This window comes from Alligator sinensis, unplaced genomic scaffold (assembly GCF_000455745.1).
Source record: "Alligator sinensis unplaced genomic scaffold, ASM45574v1 scaffold225_1, whole genome shotgun sequence".
NCBI lineage: Eukaryota > Metazoa > Chordata > Crocodylia > Alligatoridae > Alligator > Alligator sinensis.
In genome coordinates, this window is record NW_005842180.1 from 171,883 (window position 1) to 188,951 (window position 17,069).

Sequence of the window (17,069 nt, forward strand, 5' to 3'; positions counted from 1 at the left end):
ATTGACCATGGGGAAAATGGGTTTGTCTTGGAAAAGAGGACTGGCACCAGCACTGGGTCATCTGCTGCTCTCTGGTCCTGGGCTGATTCCCTTGAGCTGGGGACAGAAATTACATGTAACCAGTATAAGTGACTGAGAACAGGTTCGCATCTCTAATGCAACACATGTTCAGTGTATGTAAACCAAAATTAATTTAAAATGAACCTGGGTGGATGTAGTATCAGGCTTAACTGATTTAGGTTAAATCCAGTGTGCAGACTAGCCTTAACCCAAGGTGTCTGCTCCAGTGGAGCAGGAAGCTGTGCTGTACCCCACCCATGTTTCTGGCATGGGCCACTGCAGGCAGGTGGCTGCATTTCCAGAATCAAAAGTGAATGTCTCTTCACTTGCTTATCTGTTCAGTCTACGCAGTGTAGACTAACCTGCAAAGATTAAATCGATTCAACCTCAGGTTTTTTGACTGTTTATATTTAGCCTTGGTGCTCTGGCTCCCTAGTGAGCTAGGGAGAGGCAGAGAAATCAGTGGGGAGCAAGAGAACAGTTAGCTACTCGGTGCACAGCCAGAAAGCTACAAGGGGAATTGGTGCTGGGTCTCTACTCTGGTTCTGGGCTGATTCCCCTCCCACTCCATGGTTCACTGCTTGATCTTATACTGCTCTTCAATTCCCTACTGAGCCAGGGAGCGATGAAGGACCCAGTGCGAAGCCACCCAGGAGCACAGCAATTAGCAGGGGGCAGAGACCAGGGGGAAGTGGCAAGGGGGCAAGATAAAGGGAGTAGGCTGCCTCCCCACTACTTGCTGCTTGCCCCCTTGCTGCTGCTTTCCCTGCCACAGCAGTGTGGATGAATTTAAGATGACTCTCCAATAACTCTTATTTACGTGGAAAATTATAAGAAACTTAGTCTTCCCTGAATGGGGGGGGGGTAGTCTTAAATTCAAAGTCATCTTGGATTCGGGTTAATATGGTAGGCCCTGTTGTGTGTAGATAAATTTACATTTGCAGATTTTAATCTATTTCACATAGAACAAAACCTGAAGCTCTTTTCTGTTAGCTTTAAGGGTAATAGATTACATAATCCTATGGATGCAAATGATATATACTACCTGGTACACAACTTGGATCTGATCTAAAATGCTTGCTTTCTTTTCAGATTTGAGATTGCCAACTCAAGTGCAGAAGCAATCCCTTTAAGAAAAGAACACTTCATAAGAAGTAAACAGGTATAAGTATTTAAAAAAAAAAAAATCCAATAATTAAACAAAATCATGGTGGTAACACGAGTGTGTTGACAGGATTGTTATACAAAGAAATAAAGATTATATAATAATATACATTGTTGTATGCGAAGTTTTCTAAGTAACTGCATTTCAAATAACAAAAACAGTTGCTGTAGTTCACTTGGTTCAACAGTGCAACCTAACAGTTTCACATCAAAATATTTAAACTGGTGGTGAGGTGTCTGTAGCTCTGCAAGTGACATGAAAATTTGCATAGCAGTGAGAGGATATGCAAACCCTTCTTCAACCTTGTTTGAAAATCTTTAATACACTGTCAAAGCTGCATGGCTTAATTCCACTTGAAAAACTGCATTGAATCACTGCTGTGCAGGAGACCAAATATTTCTTGTTCCATTAATCATAGGCTGCAAATTCAAACTATAAAAATCCAACTATAAAAAATATACATAGTACACAAGGCAGGGGTAATGGTTGGAATTTCTACCCCGCTTCAGGGTGGAGACTCTACTTGTGTTGCTTTCTTTACACCATCAAAGTAATTGCTGTAAACTTCAAGTATGATGAAGTCAAAATTGAGCTATGAAGTCACCACTGAATACAGGCAAGGGGAGTAATGCTTTGACCATAAAATGGGCTCTGTTTCTGATTGCCTCAAGGGTGGAGCCTAGATAGGAGGAATTAATTTCAGTGAACCACTGTGTATTCAATGTGATAGAAAGCTTGGGGGTTCTATTTATGATTAAATTATTGAAACACATCCTCTGTGCATGATTCTTAGATCTTTGCACCTTAACTCAAGATTAGCAGAACTAGCAGTTAAAAGTATTCTAGCCTTGAAATGTCTAGCTTTGTATTATTTACTTGCTGCCCTTCAGTGCTGTTGAGTCTAGACACCTCCCTCTTCATATTTTCTTCATTTATTTGGGAAGGAATAAGCTGATACAAACCTTGTTCTTTTTCAAAACGCAAGTTGTTTCTGGGTCAGGAATTGTGGATAATATCTCTCCAGTGGAGACTCCAAAAATGGGATGGATCTCTCTTCCAGCTCTCTGCATGAAGCTTTCATTCTGGTTCGTGTGGGAAGGGAGGGAACTGCATTAGCAAAAAATACCTGTCTGCAGGAGATGCGGATTATTGAATGCCTTTGCATCTGGTCTCCCTGATAAACAAGTTCCATAAAGCACAGAAAATAAAGGTGTGATCCTAATAGCCACATACTGCTTTCAGCTCTTGCAGGTTGTCAAAGTTAATCCTGTTAAGATTAAAAGGTAGTTCCTGGGGTGTTTGTCTGCCTTTGTGCCTGATAAACTATAGTAAGCCTGGTTGTTGCTGCCTACCAGAATATTCAACATGCACTGCGTTTGTAGCATGTTGCAGTTGGCTTAAATGGAGTTCCTTCATTCATCATAAACAGACTGAGCACCTGAGAGAAGAGCTAGGGACAGAAATTACGCACTAAATAGTATAAGTGATTGGAAGCCGAGTCAAACCTATAATACAACGCAAGTTCAGGGCACATAAACCGCTTTCAAAATGGCCAAAACTGGTTTAGGATAAACCTGGCTGGATGTAGTATCAGATTTAATTGATTTAGGTTAAATTGGTTTATTGAACTTCTGTCCCAGATGTCCTCCAGTTTCTAGTTAACTCACAGTCCTCTGGCATGCTTTTCACCTCCCCCACAAGCCCCTCGTGCAGGGTGTGCAGATTAGCCTTGGTCCAAGCTGTTGGCTCCAGCAGAGCAGGGAAGTGTGCTCTAGCGCCCCTGAACAGGCATGTGGCTGCATTTCCAGAATCAAAAGTGAGTGTCTGCTCACTTCTCTGCTGGTTCAGTCTTCACAGTTTAGACTAGCCTGTGAAGATTGAATCAACTCAGCCTTGGGTTTTATGACTGTACATGGCCAATGTGCAGTAACTTGGGTCTATTGGAAACTGAAATTAGACCCATGTTTATGCTGCCCCTTGCAGGGTTTATATCTTTGAAAATGGGTGGAGGAAACCCCATGAGATTTAGGATATTTTATGTAGTACTGACAAAATTGGCAGCTACTTTTGAACCCGTATTCCAGTGACCTTGAGCTCCTCACACACAGTGCTCCTTACATGTAGTGTCTTCCCTGGTGGTTATTTCAACTGCTGATATCAGGCCCTGGCTGATTCCACCTCAGCAACTGGGCTGTAGAATCTTTTAAGAAGATTCTTCCAGGTGCTATTGGCATGGTATCCCATCTTAAGCTGGATTCTGCCAAAAATGTATCTGTGTATATGTCTGTCCTTGCATTTTTATCCTCTCTCACAGTAGGCTAAAATCGATAATGTTCACTCTTTCTCTTGCCACTGGCTTCCTTGACAGTGCTATTAGTAAGAACTCTATACTAATCAGCAAGGATCAGGGTTTTCAGTTTCCTGCAAAAAACATGGGATTTTTCCCCTTATGCAAACAGCTCTCCACATGGTTGGGAGAGTTCCAGCATACAAGGAGCTGCTTGTAAAAAGGGCACAAAACCCTAAGCCCTATCTGTTGGGAGTGGGGCCTGAGAATCTCAGACTCACTTTGCCTCCTCCAGCCTTTGGGCTAAGCAGGGTCTTGGGGCAGGCATCAGCTGGGGGTCCCCCCACTCCAGCATGGAACTGTGGAGCAGGAATAAGGAATGCCAGTAGGGCTGGAGGGAAGAGGGGAGGCCCTGCAGGGAGAGCTGGTGGGGGGCAGGGCAGGGGGAACTCTGCCACCTCCCTGCTCCAGTGGGAGGTAGCAACAGCCCCCTGTCCCATCCCCATATCCAGAGATGTTTGGGGGATGGGGTGGTCCTAGCTGTGCCCTTTCCCCCCCACCCTACCCTGAGGGGCTGCCTAGGGACTTCACAACCCTTCCTCTCCCAGCCAGGGAGCATGCCCCAAGCCTTCTTCCCCTTCACGGTTCCTGTGGATGTGTTCCCAGCCTCCCATTGCTCCACAGACCCTAGAAGCTTGCTTGCCCTCCTTCCTCTTCATATTCTACATGCTAAAACTGCATCAAGTGTTAAGCAAGCTTTGGAAATGGGCATTTGGAACTAGCTGATCTGAAACATAAGTGGCTGTAAGAATAAGAGTGCACTAACTGAGAATGCAGTAGTATTTATTTACAGCTGTTTACCTACATTTAACTCCATTCTCTGTTAATCAATAATATAGACTAAAGGAGCCAAAGAGGGGGGAAAAAAGCGCAATAGAGATTGCAAGTTCAGAGACAATCCTGAGGATTCGGATTCGTGATAGAGCAGTGAGGCGTGTCTTTGTGGTAGCAGTGAGTATGTCATTTTATCTTTGTGTGTCTTCATGTGAGCCAGTAGTTTTTACAGTTTAAAAAATTGTTAGAGACAGTTTAAATGAAGACTGAACCAGTCACCTCAGTCTGCCTAGTGGGGTAACTGATGATCTCCATTTAACCGGGGACCCTGGTCTAACCAGTGACACAAATCTAACTGGTGGCCCCAGCGATTTTTTTTTTTTTTTTTTCCCTTTTTTGCAGCTTGTGGTTCAGTAGAGAAGCTTGTGAACTCTCCAGCACTAGAAGTGTTCAAAAAGAGGTTGGTCAGCCACTGGTTGGGGATGTGTCAGTGCTGCTGAGACTTAAGTCCCAGATGGTCCTGGCTACAGGGTCTTGCCCCTCTGGCTTAGGGTCAGACTGATGCTGCACTGGGGTCAGGAATGAATTTTCCCCTGGTACAGACTGGGCGGGGTTTAGTATTCCTTTGCAGCAGCGGCATCGCCTCTGCCTGGGATCTTGCTGCAGCTGCTGAGGGGCTGCACCACAGGTAGTGCCAGCTGGCACCCAGCAGCCTGGCAATCCTGTGTTGCCCCCAGGCTCCTGCCCTTGTGTTTCAGGGCTTGCACAGCTTGTTCTAGGGTGGGAAGGTTTCCCACCTTTTCTGCTTGGAACTAAGAAGTCCTTTTTTTCCTCTATCTCCAACAAAATTGCAGGGCTTGCTTGCTTTTTTCCACACTTTCCATGAAAAAAAATGCAGTCGCGAATTGAGTTGGTCCCTGTGTTTTGATGCATCTCACATTTTACTTCAGCCTCCGGACATCGCGTTCAAGTTTAGAAAAGATGCCAAAGACCGCAAAAGTCACCCCTAAAGACCGTGTCGCTCAGTTTGGCAAGGATAAATTTCACACTGATGGTACTGTGCTGTTCTGCACTGCATGCAACAAAGCTGTAGATCATGTTCGAAAGCAGACAATTGTAGAACACATGGAAAGCGCTAAGCATAAACATAATGAAAAGAGACGAAGAGAAGATGCTGAAACAGCAGGGCCATCAACAGTAAAGAAACAATGTACTGACACTGCAGCATTACAGCATTCCTCAGTTGCCAAAGACCACCGTGACACTGTCACTTTGGATTTTGTTCGAATGTGTTTACAAGCAGACCTTCCTCTGCAAAAAATGGATTTACCTGTTGTCAGGGATTTTTTGAACAAACACGTCGAGGGAGGCAGTGCCATTCCCAAGTTAGATCAGTTGTATTCCCACCTGCCACCTCTTTTTGAAGAGGAAAAACAGCGTCTTATTAATGACTTTGAGGGAAATTTCATTGCTGTAGTCACCAATGAAACAATCGACTTTGAAAATAAACCAGTTTTCAACATTTTATTTCAGGTGCTCAGGGTACGCCCTCCTAGGCATGTGGACATCCCTGCACCGCAGCTGGTAAAGACCGTGTACCTGGGGAATGTTGATCATGCCACCATTTCACAAGCCTTGATTTCTTGTATGGTGGAATTCAGTATCCCACTTGAGCGAATACTAGCATTTGTTACAGACGGTGCAAGCTACATGGCAAATGCTTGGAATGCTGTGCTTTGCAATCTGTGGTCAAACTGTGTGCATATTCGTTGCTATGCACATGTAGTTGCTCTAGCAGGAAATACTTGGCGAGATACCTTCAAGCAAGTGGATCGCTTTGTTGCTTTGATGAAGACACTTTTAGTGAAAGCTCCAGCTCGTCGTGCACGGTTCTTGAGATACCTGAAGGAACAGAGTGTTGATTCACCAGCACTTCCACCTGAACCAGTTGTGACCAGGTGGAATACATGGTTCAATTGTGTAAAGTACCATGCACAGCACTACCAGCTCTACCATGGGTTTGTAGAGCATGAACGAACAGAACAAGGGGATACATCTGTTCTGCGGGAACTAGCTAGCCTGTTAGTGGTAGAAGACCTACACATTGACCTTAAGTACATTGCAGAGAACTGTGGACGCCTGGTGACAGCACTGGACATTTTACAGTCACAAAAGCGCCAAATACACAAAGTGTACAACACTGTCCTGGATTTAATTTCATGGCTGGAGCATCTTGCATCATCAACTGATAATGTGAAAGGGTCCACAGCTGCTCAAAGTGCTGCTGATAAACTGAGACAATACAATGTAAAAAATAAACAGCCGGCAATTGATTTTCTCCGCGCTGTTCGTGCACTGGATCCTAAACAAATTGGTGCTGTTTATACAGATTATGAAACTGTGAAACAGGCATTAAAGCTGCCCAACGAATGCAACATGGAATGGCCAGTGTATTTAGGGATTGTCAAAGACGGGTTTGCAGACGTCGAGGATCCCATTCAGTTCTGGATGGCTGTTGAAGATCGCATTCCCAACCTGGCAAAATATGCAATGGTTCTTCTCCAACTGACTGTAAATTCATCTGATGTGGAAGGAAGTTTCAGCAAATTTGGGGTTCTTTTCAGTGCTCAGCACCAATGCCTGAAAGATGAAAATGTGGCTGGAATGCTGCAACTCACTGAGGACCCCGCAAGAGCAGCTGACATCGCAGCAAGGTCCGACACACTCCAGCAACTCACCAAGGATCCCCTAGGAGCAGCTGACATCGCAGCAAAGACTGACGCACTCCAGCAGCATTCTGAGGACCCCCCAGGAGCAGCTTATGTTGCAGAAAAGACTGGTACACCCCAACAGCTCACTGAGGACCTCCTAGAAGCAGCTTTCATCGCAGCAAGGACCAGCACACTCCAGGAGCTCACCGAGGAGCACAGGAGCAGCTTACATTGCAGCAAAGACCAACACACCCCAGCTGCACACTTCAGCAACTCTCCAAGGAACCGACACATGGAGCAGCTTACAGGGTTCCCTGGTGTGGCCCCCTTATCCAGCCAGTTAGGGTGAGGCAGGTATAGCTTGGTGGGCTCTGAGGTTTCCTGCTTTGGGTGGACCTCCCAAGTCCAGACTGCCTGGGCTTCATAGAAGCTCCCCAATGGGTGGGGTGTGGCAGGGCACTGTGGGCACACCTGCTACTTTAGAAGTGAGTCAGGCTGCAGGAGCCAGGATGTGGGGGAAGAGCTGGCAATCAGGCCAGTCATGTGACCCTCTAGGGGTGGGGCCAGCCAGAAGCCAGAGCAGGCAATCTGCTGCTGGCCATGTAATATCTGGTGGAAAGTGGATGGGACTGTGGGGGAGGTCCCAGTAGGGGCAGGGGGCCCATGGAATGAGTGCATGACCCCAGGAGGGCTGAGAAGAACAGAGCCCCCATGTGGGGCTGGACTATAGAACTTAAGGCTTAAAGTTTAAAAAAGCTTTGAGCTGTATTTTGTGTTTCTTTTCCCTTTGTCCTATAATAAATCTGTCTCTGGTTGGGGCACTGCTTACAAGGGGGAAGTTTGTTCATTCAGGACACCCCAGTTTAAATCTAATTGTCCCAGGTTTCTGCATGGGGACTTGAGCAGAAGCTAAATTTGAACCTGGCCCTTATTGCTGTCAAGAGACGCAGGGAGCAGAACAGCAGGGGCTGGCACTGCTTAGAGCTACAAAGCAGTAGGGGACAGCTGCAGCTGGACCTGTGGCCTGGTACAGTGTGGGGGAGCTGCTGCTGGGAGGGAATGGGCAGGGGCTGTGGGCACTAGGAGGACTGTGGCTTGGAAGTAAGGGGCTGGGCAGGGCACCAGCATGTCAGGGCTGTTCAGTCCACAAAGCGGGGAGGGGGTATGACAGCTGCAGCTGGACCCATGTCCTGGTGAGTGAAAGGGGCAGGGGAAGCTCTGACTTTTTTCATGATAAAAAAATGCCAAAATATATAGGTATTATTTATTTTATTATAATGATTGAGGCACTGGCAGGCTTCCAAATTGCTTTAAAAGTGTAAATATATCAGTAAAACATTGTGTTCAACTGATACCTCTATATATATAGTGGTGGTCCATTTTAATTATAGAAAAATGCAGATATTGGGGGGGGGGGCGCGTTATTCAGAGAATTTTGGATTTTCTTAACAGAGGAAACCAGGATCCCTGCTTATCAGTGCCTGATTGGCTCTCTTGCTATTGTGGCTTGGGACTGGCTATCATGTAGTCATACACCTTTTATGGGATTTTGCTTTTAATTGTTTGTTTCTAGTGTTATCTTAATGATTGATTCCATTAAATAGTTTTGGAAACTTTAGTCCCTAAAAAATCAATAGTCATGGGATGTATGTCATTTCCTCCTCGGCTGCCTAAGGAAAACTTTACAAGGCAAGAAAGGGCTTAGAGTCAGAGTCTGGAGTTTTTCCTCTGTTTTGCTGACAATGTAGGTGGTGAAGGATCAAAATAGAGGGAGGAAAAGATTTCAACAATTATTTAAAAACATCACAAACTAAATGGATAAAGAAAAACTTGTTTTAAGGAGGTAAGTGTCCTTGGGCAGCTTGATTTAGGAAAAGCATAGGGTGGGTAACTTTATTTAAGGAGTAGACCAATAACAAAGGAAAATATATTGATAAAAAGACTATACATCTAAGAACAAACCAATGGTGGCAGTCACAGCCACCCTGCACTCCTTGTCCCTAGAACTTGCTCCACAGAAGGGGGGGTTTCCTGGTGTCTTTAAAACAGGCCATGAATCCCAACTTGAGAGGAGATTTTCAGTTTTTTAGCTGAAGATAAGATAGATTTTCACCTTTAAAAAGTAGCTAAATCAGAGATGTATAGCATACGTTTTCATAAGCAAAAGGCCATAATTACTTCATTGTATTCATAGTTATTAATACCAGCAAGCCACAGTGACTTCTTCAATCCAGGTAGACTTGGTGGAGGCTAGGTATAATAAATGAAAGCAAACCATGTTTATTAGTGGATGACCAATGACATTTTCTTCCGGAGAACAAAATGTTTTTAGGAATGATTGGGTGCATCTATATGTGCATTAACATGCTTTAGTTACTGCACAGTAAATCTAGTTCCTCCATTGTAAGGTACTAAGAATATGTGCATTAGCCTATCTTAATGCACATCGACTAAGAAACACGGGGCATTTGTACACGTTTGTGCCATGGTGCTGGGCACTTCTAAAAATGCTCAGTGCTGTGGCATATACAATTGCATAAGCAGTGAAATGTGTGTCAGTGATAAGAAAATGGTGGCGCGCTTTTGAACTAAAACACAGAAGGTGTTTTAGTTCAAAAGCGCACCGTTGCCATTTTCTGCATGCTGACACGCATTTCGCTGCTTATACAACTAACTGCATGCAAAGCAGCACAGTGCACGTTGGCTCACATGCAGAGCAGACTCAATTAATCAAGTCTGCTCTGACTCACGAGAACTCCAGCACATCATGAGATGAAAAGGTATGTGTATAAATTACCATGGTTTTTAAGTGGCGCTTAATGTACATTAGTTTTTTAATATGCATTAAAGTGTCACTAAAAAAATTCTATTTAGTTAATGCATATTAAAATAAGTTAATGTGCATTAAAGCGCATGTGTATGTGTGCCCACCATTGACTGGCCAGAGAACTTAATTATCTCAGTAGGTAAAGAAGTATATATGCTGCCTGTTAATTGTGTTCTGGCTTCTCCTACCCCTGCCCTTTGATCATCAAAATAGGAGTATGTAAAGTCTCATGACTAAAGACTTCACAATTGATGGATTTTTTTTTTTTAACAGAATACTTTGGCATTTTTTTTTATTGATAATTTATCAAAATCTCTTGTAAAAATATATCAGTTTAAACTAACCTTTTGTCAGGAAAGATATATTACATCAAGGCAGGAGCTCTGGCCAATACCAGGGAGGCATCCATCCCAAAATAGGTACGTGACAAAAAGTCACTTAAGGTGTTCTGTGATACTTAATGTGTTCAATTTATCAGGATCAAACCCACTCAATAAAAATCAGTAATTGCTTGTAATAGTTATTCATCATTGTCCTTTACATTGTGGAAAATCTTTTTAATTTTCCAACTGCAGGGGGTAGCATTTTTTAACTGGGAAACAGTTACTTCCCATCACAGTAGTGTGCAAGGTCAGATGCAAGTTTTTGTAGAACCATGTTCCATGCCCAAGATTAAAGTAAGAAGGCCTGGGTTTTTTCTTCCAAAGTGAGGTTAAGTATACAGTTTACAAACAAGTAATCTAAACAAGACTTGAGAGTTGAATAGTAATTTAAAAAATGATCAGTCTTGAGTCAGCCCTACCTCCTCAGTCTGACCTTAGAGCTGTTGTACAGGTTGCATTGCAGCTCTTATCAACATATGAATATATGTCTTGAAAAGAGGAAGTTTCATTCAATGGAGTGAGTTGAGTAGGAAGGAAGTAATAGGTGAGGTAAGCTATGTTTGACGGAGCTTACATGTCCTTGGGTAGCTTGTTTATGAAAAGTTATGTAGTAGGTGGCAGTGGTGCTTCTCAGTTCGTTTTAAATAAGTAAAGGAAATTCTATAATAAATATACATAATGGTTCTAAAAGCACTCACAGATGCTACTTTCAGTTTCTGCACTGTACTCTGAAACTATATTACCAAGATGATTTCAGCTGGTCTCACAAAAGTGTTGTTACTAGATGTTATCTTCAGATTAGTACAGTGAATTTATAAATTCTCTTATGCACTACAAATAAAACACACAATATGCAACCATGAAGTGCCCTAACATTCAACAGTTTTACTTGATTTTAAATAACTTGGACACAAGTACTGACAACTATTAGTCAAACTCAAAGCACATAGTGGTTTCTTGGATAATAATTAACTTAATTTACATAAAGTATATGCTTTACTCTCGGAGTTTATGCATATGTTTTAAAATAACCATCTTTATAACTAACTGTAAAATAAACAAGATTCCTGAAATAATGAGGGAGCTTAAAATTCACTCCATCTTAAATAGCTTTGGACAATAACTGTACAAAGATACCTGGATTATTTGGAGGGTGAACAGAAAAAAAGTTCAGATTTTTGGGGCCAGCAGGTAAAATGAGGTTAGCCTAAGAAAGAGTTAAAGATGGGGACTCTGAACAAGAGCTGTATGGATATGAAAGAGACATAAGGTTAGTTCACAGAGAAGAGACCAGCCACTGAGTTTGAACGTGGCTGGAATCAGGAACAGGCAGCAGGAGTTGATTTAAGGTAGACAACTTTTTATTGGGTATTACCTACAAGTTGGCATATGTGTACTCTCAAGCAGCAAGGGCAGGGGTGTTAAACTGATGGGTGAGCAAAAGTGGGATATAAAGATAAATAAAAAAAACTTAGTTTCTTATCTCAAAATGCTTTATAAAAGAAGTCAGTATTATCCCTGTCTGCAAGATAGGGAAAATTGAGGGACAGCAAAGTGAAAATACTTGCCCAAGGCCAGCCAGTAGGTGAGTGCCAGGAACAGAACCAAGGTCTCAGTTTTAGTCCTGTACTGTACTCTTATCTACCAGCCTAGTCCGTCTAGTGTGAAGCAACAATACCATCAGTGTTTTTGGCAAGTCTTGTAGCACCTCTGAATAAAGGTCCTTTGAACTCTTAGGTGAGTTGAAGGAAATGCCCATGTTAATAATAACCAACTGAGGTAAAACAGCTTAAATATTAATGACTGGAGGAATTCTTACTGTATGTTAAGATGCTCCTGTGGTTTTACAAAAACTTGCTCACTTTTGGCACTCAGAACAAACTTGATAATTTTTTTCGGTACATGTATTTGAATATGTGGATTATTCTCAGTTTAACTGTGGTACACAATTATTAAGGTTTTGTTTTAAATAATGATTTGCATGTCTAATTATACTATGTCTAGAAAAATAGGTTGTTTACAAACCTTATTGTCCCATTGGAAATAAGACCAGGAGTTTTAAATCTAGGGCCTCACTGTTAACTTTCTCTAAAATGCTTCTAGCTACATTAACGAAGTTGGTGAGATGTGAAATTTGTGTTTCAATACATGAATGAGAGAAGATGGCTGAGAATTGGAGGCTTAGTGTATTGGTCATGGACAAATAGACAAGATTTCCCCCTTAATTAAGGGAAAAGATGACCAGCATTGAAAGTAAACTTAGGTATTAAAGGATTATTTAAAAATAGGAGCTAGGACTAAGATAGCAACTGCTGAGCAATAGCCATGCTACACAGTAAGACTGTTAGGTTCATTAGAAGCGTGAGTGAATCTACTTCCAGATAGATAAAAGGTACACAAAATAATGCAAATGAGAACTGAACCCTCTGACTGAAGAATCATAAATGGAAAAGTCGGGGGATGCAGGAAACCAATTTCAGAGACACTGGAAATAAGCAAAAATGCCACAATTTCTGGCTCTAATTCCTGTACAAAACTTGTAGACAGACTACAGAATACAGGAAAAACATCAGGTCAGTTGTATAGGAATAGCTTTATCCATTGCATTTCCTGCTACTCTTCAGAAAATGTTGACACAAAGTTCAGATCATAAGAACGTATACTGTATAGCAGGGATGGGCCAGCCTGGGCCAGCCTGTGGGGTGGATGCCACTAGTAGCGTGCGGCACATCAAGGAAGGGACAGGCAGCAGATAGGGCAGGAAGCAAAGCAGCAAAACTGGACAGCGACCACAGGGAAGGAAGCAGAAGGCAGATTAGGCAGAGGAAGGGGCTCAAAATAGCACTTGGGGAAGGTGTGGGGCTAACTTGTGGCACACCTGCCAGAAATACTGGCCACTGCTCTACAGGAAAAGGTGCTTTCTACAAGGGCATCTCTGTGGCAAAGAAACCAGGAAGTTGAGAAAGATCATGAAAGCAACAAAACAGGCAAATGCAACATCAAGAGGCAGCTTGAAACAGCTTACTATGAAAAGAGATTTTGATTTAAGGTGCCTTCCCCTTCTGTTGCTCAGAATTAAGTAGGTAGTCTTGATTTTTTATATCCTTGGTCTTCTAGGGGTGACACTACAACACACTGTTTCAGTAGGAAAGGTTGTTTTTTTTTAAAGTTTACCCTGTAGATAAGGCCCTTATAGTATAACAAGGAGCAATGATTGATTCCATCTGTCACATGGAATCAGTCGCATGGAAATACTGCTTAAAATTAGCAGTTAAACAGGAGTTTAAACTATTTGGACTACATTTAAAAGACCTGTTTTGTCTTTAATTCTTTTTGAATACCAATCTGAATGCTGTTATTACAGCATAAAGACATTGCAGGGAAACTAATGGATTTTCTAACACTAATCTTTGTTGCTTACTGGTTGTGAAGGTGTAGAGCTGTCAAAAGTATGAGAAAAACCAGTAACAGATTAGACTAAATCCTTTGGGGTGGGAATTGTGCCTTTGTGTCTGTTGGGACAGCTCTGGCAAATTAACCCAATCCTAAGTGCTCTACTGGAGTGCAGCAGAATGCAAATATGTTCAGGACTGAATGGCATTCATCCAAGCACTGTAAAAGATCTAAAGAGAATGTAAAACCTAAAAATGTTAAAGCAAATTGACAAATGGAATTCCTCCCCCCCCCCTTACAGTAAGTTTCAGTTTTTTAAACAGAATATTTGGATTTTTAAAAAATTGATTCAAACTGACAAGGCATTGATTGCCGCCTCAGTTGCCTGGATATCTCATACCAGTTTTCTTATGTATCAGGCTTGATGGTTAGACTACACTTCCCACAATGCACTACATTCTCCCATTTTGGTGAGTGGAGAGGATGTATTATTGGTATTCCAAGGAGGTGGCTGCATGAGGCCTGAGGTTGCAAGAGGAATATATGGGGGCAAGGGCCTGAGGCTGTAGGGGGCAGGCTGCTCGTCACCCTCATCACTCCCTCCCTGCTCCCCAATGGCTGACCCTCTGCCACTGCTTTCCCTGCTGCAGTGGTGATGGGGACAAATTTAAGATCCTCCTCCAATAATTAGATTCTATACATGGAAACGTAAATGTTATCATTTCCCATGTAAAGAATCTAATTATTGGAGGGGTCATTTTGGATTCAGATTAATCGAATACGTAGTTGGACCTACAAGTCCACATGGGGCCTCACAGTGGTTTACATTAGGCCTACGTGACTAAGGAACTATTAGATTCGGAGATATTCGGATTGGCTGGTGAAAAAGGCAGACTCAGCCGGATGGATGGCTGCAGGTTCTCCCACGGCTCCTTCATCTGTGCCTGCCTCCCCCCACGTGGAGGAAGCCATGGGAAAAGCCCCCATGGCTGCCCTGCCCGGCCCCAGCCTAGTCCCAATACTTTTTTTTTTAAAGCCCCGCACTCACGAGCTGCAGCAGCAGCGATTGGGGCCTCTGGGCACTCATAGCAGAACCCCCCCGCCAACGCAGGGGCGGGGCCAGTGGGGATCGCCACCTCACCTGGCACCTGAGTGGTGGCTGCCCCATGGTACAGGTGCAGTGTGGCTCGGCAGGGCACTACGCTGCCTGGCAATGGGCTGAGCAATGCCAGGCTCCAGCTGACACGTGGAGCCTCCCCGGCTCCCAGACAGTGTGCCGAGCCATGCCCTGCCGAGCCGTGCTGCAGACACACCATGGGGCAGCTGCCGCGCAGGTGCCAAGAGGGGGAGGAGGGGGTGGCAATGCCCACTGCCCTGCACTGCACAGGGAGGCTCTGCCATGAGCCCTCGGAGGCCCCAATTGTAGCTGCCAAAGCCAGAGAGTGCAGGGGGGTTTGTTGTCTTTTTAAGTGCCAGGAGGGGGATGGGACTGGGTAGGGAAGCCATGGGGGCATCTCCAGCTGTGCCTGCCTCTGCCCCAGTGGGGGAGCTGTGGGGGGCTATGCAGTATATAGGGACAAACTTAAGGAGATACAGTAGAATGTAAATGGTGCACAAAAGGCCATTCGGGTATTCATTCACTCATTCAAAACTGAGACAACACATTTAAAATTGCTCAAAGAAGTCCATCATTACATAAGACAATTAACCTGTGGAATTTACTACCACAGGATAGTATTGAGAAAATTATCTTAGAAAGACCTAAATGTGGTATCAGCAGTTTATATGAACAATATTTGCTGTTGTGCTAGGCTAGAATACATATAAAGAGCAGTCAGTCTTTTTGCTTTAGGGCATTAGCCGATTAGTAGGTGGAATCTAAAAATCACTTCCTCCCTGTCATATTGTATTGCACAATTGGCCAAGAACATTATGAAGGGTTTTACCCTGTCCTTGAAGCATCTATCTATGGCCCCTTTAGCTGACACAGTTAATTTGAAGACATGGTGACTGAATTAGGTTAGACCATAGGTCAGTTGTGTTTCGACAATTCCTTTGTTCCTCATTTGGAAATGGAGGTCAACACACCATTTGATACATCCTTACAGTATTGTTCAGTTTCATAAAGACTTTTCTTTCCAGCTGTCTAAACAGTAGTAGTAGGCAACCGTCGATCCTCTGGATCATGGTGGATGTGTAAGAGGACTTGTCAGATGCCTGACGAATAATCTGCTTGAAAACTTCTTAATCACCAAACCACCATAGCTAGCTCCACTGATGAAAAAAAGGTTTACAAGGAAGCAGCTTGGAGTTTTGAATATTCTAAGAAAATTACTGTCATTCCAGTTTATGTAGGTCTTCTCTTTCCTTATGCTAAAGAAACATTGTTCAGCTAACAAATATCAAAACTATTGTATAATTCCAGATTTCTAAGGAACAGAATCCATTCCACAGTTACAGCAGTCAAGTCTCTATCTTGAAGCGTGCTGCATGTACAGTTTTTATTGTCTTTGCACTGTGTTTTCCATCCAGGTTGATAGTGGATATCTGAGATTTTTCTTCAAGCAGGCTATCTTTGGACCCATTTCGCTTCTGAAAAGAACAAAGACAAGTAAAAAATACGCTTCTAAAAAACAAACAATTACAGGGTTTTTCTTCACATCTTCCCTTCTTACAGTCCTAGTCTCAGTACTGCACTGGGATCTGCTATCTGACTCTTGAGAGTTAAGTTGAAGACTGTGGGCACTCGCATAGGGTCCAATCAGTAGTTCCTGAAACCTGATGTATTAAAAAGAACTGGCTAAATTATTTTTAATATTCATTTAAAAATGCTGTTATATTCTCCTTGTATGCTGACATCAAGAAAACAGAACTAACCATTAAACTAGTGGGACAATCGGATAAAAATGAACTACCAGCATTAGAGAGAATGAGATCTTGAGTACTTGGTTACTTTGAACATAGGTGATAAGGAAATTTAAGGATGTGACAAGCTCTGATTTTCATACTTCCCCCTCAAGCACGGTGGAAGCACAGCTACTGCTATTTATTTTTGATCATGGAAAAGAACTGTCCTTTTCTTCTCCACTGGCCCAAGCTAACATCCACTTGCTGTCCTTCCCTGTTGCACTCCTGTTACTTAGTTTATTCTGCTCTGGCACTTTCCCATCTCCTTCCCTTCCCCCATCTGCCACTTGCCATGATTTGGATGGCTGTTCCATGATCAGCAAATACCAAGCCTAATGATTTGGTACCTGACCAAATACCAAATTAATTAGCAATTAATGGTCCAACAGCATTTGTTTGGCAGATACTAGACACTGAAGCAGTGCTAACTCCTTCCAGGACAGCAGATTCAAACCAAATGGCCTTGGATAAGAATAGGAAAACATAATGAGTGCTTCAGCAG

General features: G+C 43.1%; 2 protein-coding genes across 4 annotated transcripts in view; one reads left to right on the forward strand and one right to left on the reverse strand.

Moving 5' to 3' along the window:
- The window catches only part of LOC102378463, a 9,165-nt gene extending 820 nt beyond the window's left edge, over positions 1 to 8,345 (forward strand). Inside the window, exons 2-5 of one of the 3 annotated variants that reach the window (XR_003094652.1) lie at positions 1,153 to 1,222; positions 4,412 to 4,523; positions 4,749 to 4,806; positions 5,297 to 5,873. Coding sequence is in view for 1 of the 3 variants with exons in the window: in XM_025207062.1 (XP_025062847.1) it covers positions 5,398 to 5,400; positions 5,880 to 7,406 (1,530 nt within the window). In the remaining 2 variants the exon portion in view is untranslated. The other 2 variants (XR_003094653.1, XM_025207062.1) reach the window with 2 other exon arrangements.
- Positions 8,346 to 14,743: 6,398 nt separating this feature from the next.
- Positions 14,744 to 17,069, reverse strand: part of EPB41L4A (erythrocyte membrane protein band 4.1 like 4A) — a 150,058-nt gene continuing 147,732 nt past the window's right edge. Inside the window, exon 23 of the mRNA XM_006026177.3 lies at positions 14,744 to 16,252. Within this exon, the coding sequence (XP_006026239.1) occupies positions 16,124 to 16,252 (129 nt within the window). The 3' untranslated portion in view covers positions 14,744 to 16,123. The remainder of the gene's footprint in view (positions 16,253 to 17,069) is intronic.